The sequence below is a fragment of the Carya illinoinensis genome, chromosome 8, assembly GCF_018687715.1.
Source record: "Carya illinoinensis cultivar Pawnee chromosome 8, C.illinoinensisPawnee_v1, whole genome shotgun sequence".
In the NCBI taxonomy this organism is placed as follows: Eukaryota; Viridiplantae; Streptophyta; class Magnoliopsida; order Fagales; family Juglandaceae; genus Carya; species Carya illinoinensis.
Genome location: NC_056759.1, coordinates 8,213,840 through 8,216,700, shown reverse-complemented (window position 1 = coordinate 8,216,700; position 2,861 = coordinate 8,213,840). Strand labels below are relative to the sequence as shown.

The window sequence follows — 2,861 nt, the reverse complement described above, 5'->3', positions numbered from 1 at the left end:
ATTTTTTAATAAAAATAATATTTACAGTCGTATTTATACAAACACTGCATAGTTTTTTTTTAAAAAATAAATTAATATGAGACTCACATAGAAAAAAATTAACTTTTAATTATAGATTCTATTTTCTTTTAAAGTAAGTATGCGACATTTACACGACTATACGTAATATTATTCTTTTTTTAATTATCAAATCATGGAATCCCCCGATATCCATTTTAGACTATACATAAATACAAAGTAATTATTGGTAGAGAAAGAGATCAGAGTAACAATTAAAATTTAAAACTGCTTTCTTTCTTCCCTTAAATACAAACCAAAAGAAAGTACTTTTAATTAACGAGCAATACCAGTCTGCAAAGAAGCGTTGAGTTCCAACTGTTCAGCCTCCCAATTAGCCTTAGAAATTGCCCCGTCGTGCTTAGGGACGTATTCCTAATTAATCATATGATACGTTAGATTCTAATATACAATATTAAGTCACGTTAATTTCAAGATTTTTTCTTCGCAGATAAAACGAATTAACCCACCTCGAGTTTTTGAACAAGCTCTCTGGAGTTTGAAGCAGAGACAATAATACTGCGCTGAGATGGCCTGATAAAGCCATCATCAACCGCTTTGTCTATGAAGGATAGCAGGTGGTTGTAGTAGCCGTCCACATTAAGCAAACCCACCTGTAAAAATTCATGGATACATATATATTATATATATAAAGTCACATAAAATGCTTTCAAACTTTAGCCTATAATTAATTAATTACAGAAATTAAGGAAGTCAATTTACAGGCTTGTCGTGGATGCCAAGCTGGGCCCATGTTATGACTTCCAATAACTCTTCCAAAGTTCCATAACCACCTAATCTTATGCATAAAAACCAGACGTAAGAGAATTATCCACTACTTGAGAGAGAGAGAGAGAGAGAGAGAGAGAGAGAGAGAGAGAGAGAGAGAGAGAGAGAGAGAGAGAGAGAGACCTGGAAGGGCAATAAAACAGTCAGAATGGCGGGCCATCTCGGCCTTCCTTTGGTGCATGTCGGCTACAGGCCTGACCTCCCCGACTGTTTCCCCTGTTATCTGCTAACAAGAAAATCAATCCATATATATATATATATATAAACAGAGAAAGAAATTAATTCCTACATGAGGCTCATGTAGATATCTATATACCTCTTTGCTCATCAAAGTCTTGGGAATGATTCTGCGAAAAGAACAAAAGTTATTAACACATCGAAACGAGCAAGAATATGGCATATAATTACGGACCCAAAAATAATGGATGAAAATGTTGCAGATTGTACAGCATAGTACCCAAGCACATGTCCACCACCGCGGTGTACCTCCTGAGAGACTAAGCCCATCAATCCTACGCTTCCACCTCCATAAACAAGATCCAACCTCCTCGATACCTTCCTCGAGAAAACCAATTAATCAGTAAGTACAGCACCTAGGAAAAAAGGCTGGAAGTTTTAAAACCAAAGCTTAACCTGTTCATGACGCTTATATATATAGAATAATTACAGGCACAGGTAGCTATAAAGATTAATGAAGAACCAAATACAAAAGGCCCGCATGCGCTTTGACAGTAGATTATTTATATATATACCAGTTCTTGGCCTAGTTCCACCGCAGCTTCACGGTAGCAGTCTCTTGCGCCAGTGCTGCTCCCACAGAAAACGCAGACTGTGTTGAACCTTGACTTCACCATCTTCCCGGCCTGCATCTCTCCCGGCAGCTTGATTCCCGATCGATTTAATTTGTGGTTTTTTTCTTTTCCTTTTCTGCTTTTTCCCTGTCTAGCTAGCTAGTTATTAACTCAGCCGAGAGTATTCATGAGATCATTTTTAGAGTCGTGCCTTCCATGCCAATAGCGAAAGGATCATATATCTATAGATCGAACCCCACAGCAAGCTGGAATTTGTTAGGTCATCCGTGGAATCCTCTGGGGCCACGTGTATTTAGGAACCCAGGAATCTTTTGATCGACAAAGATACTCGGAATCTTCTCTCTCTCACACAGAATGTGTTAAAATGATATTTGTAGTAATCTACCGCTCTTAAGTTTTTTTTTTTTTAAGTGAATAAATATATGATGATATCTAGCATTATTTTTTTAAGTTTTATTACGTATAAGCAAATTTACGTATCGATATTACTATCTTCATATTTAAAATTTAAATTGACAGTATTAAATTTATTAAAATTTAATTTTTTGACAAATCACGTTAGATGGGTGCGCAGAATCATTTATAACCAGATTTTTCTTTACTCTATATATAAAGACATTGAATTTTTTTTTTTAACTATTTTTGTGATTCTGTTTTGAATTGAAGATAAATATTATGCAACCTTTATTAAAAAAAAAAAAACACTTTGGGTGAAGTATATATTAATGGGTTGTAACATAAAACGGGATGATCATGATCAAAAAATAAAATGGCCGGGATGCTCTTGTTTACATGCCAAACAAAAAAGCAAATTATATGGTCGGGTCAGCTAGCATGGATTATGATTTATCAATATTTAATACGTGAATTATATTAAATATAATATATATATATATATAATATCAGATTCCTTTAAAATAATTTACACGAAAAATTAAATTTTAAATTCCTTATATATATGACGTTTAATCCTATATATATATATATATAATATTATCCATATGGACAACGTAATTATAATCTTTCAAATGATCTTATGATCATAAATGTGTTGTTTTAGCAGAGAGGATCGAATTAAGGTGGTCTAATCCTAATCGACGTAAAGCAAGCGCTTGATGGAGACTTTGAGCTCCAGATCAGCTTTGATCAAAGTACGGTTTTGATACAAAGACCAAGATTATCGATCGATCTCTCACTGTCCAA

At 34.3% G+C, this 2,861-nt stretch overlaps 1 protein-coding gene across 2 annotated transcripts; it reads right to left on the bottom strand.

Moving 5' to 3' along the window:
• Positions 1–260: 260 nt before the first annotated feature.
• LOC122319083 (cytokinin riboside 5'-monophosphate phosphoribohydrolase LOG5-like) lies at positions 261–1,918 on the bottom strand. 2 transcript variants are annotated; one of them, XM_043136971.1, is made up of 7 exons: positions 1,599–1,918; positions 1,304–1,439; positions 1,163–1,193; positions 970–1,069; positions 781–851; positions 528–671; positions 261–432 (listed from the first exon to the last, which is right to left on the bottom strand). In XM_043136971.1, exons 2-7 carry the CDS (start codon positions 1,351–1,353, stop codon positions 334–336), a joined length of 495 nt encoding a protein of 164 aa, XP_042992905.1. In that variant the 5' UTR covers positions 1,354–1,439; positions 1,599–1,918; the 3' UTR covers positions 261–333. The 2 variants fall into 2 exon arrangements, with proteins under 2 accessions (XP_042992905.1, XP_042992904.1); XM_043136970.1 differs by having other exon boundaries at positions 1,304–1,401; positions 1,599–1,901.
• Positions 1,919–2,861: the final 943 nt, after the last annotated feature.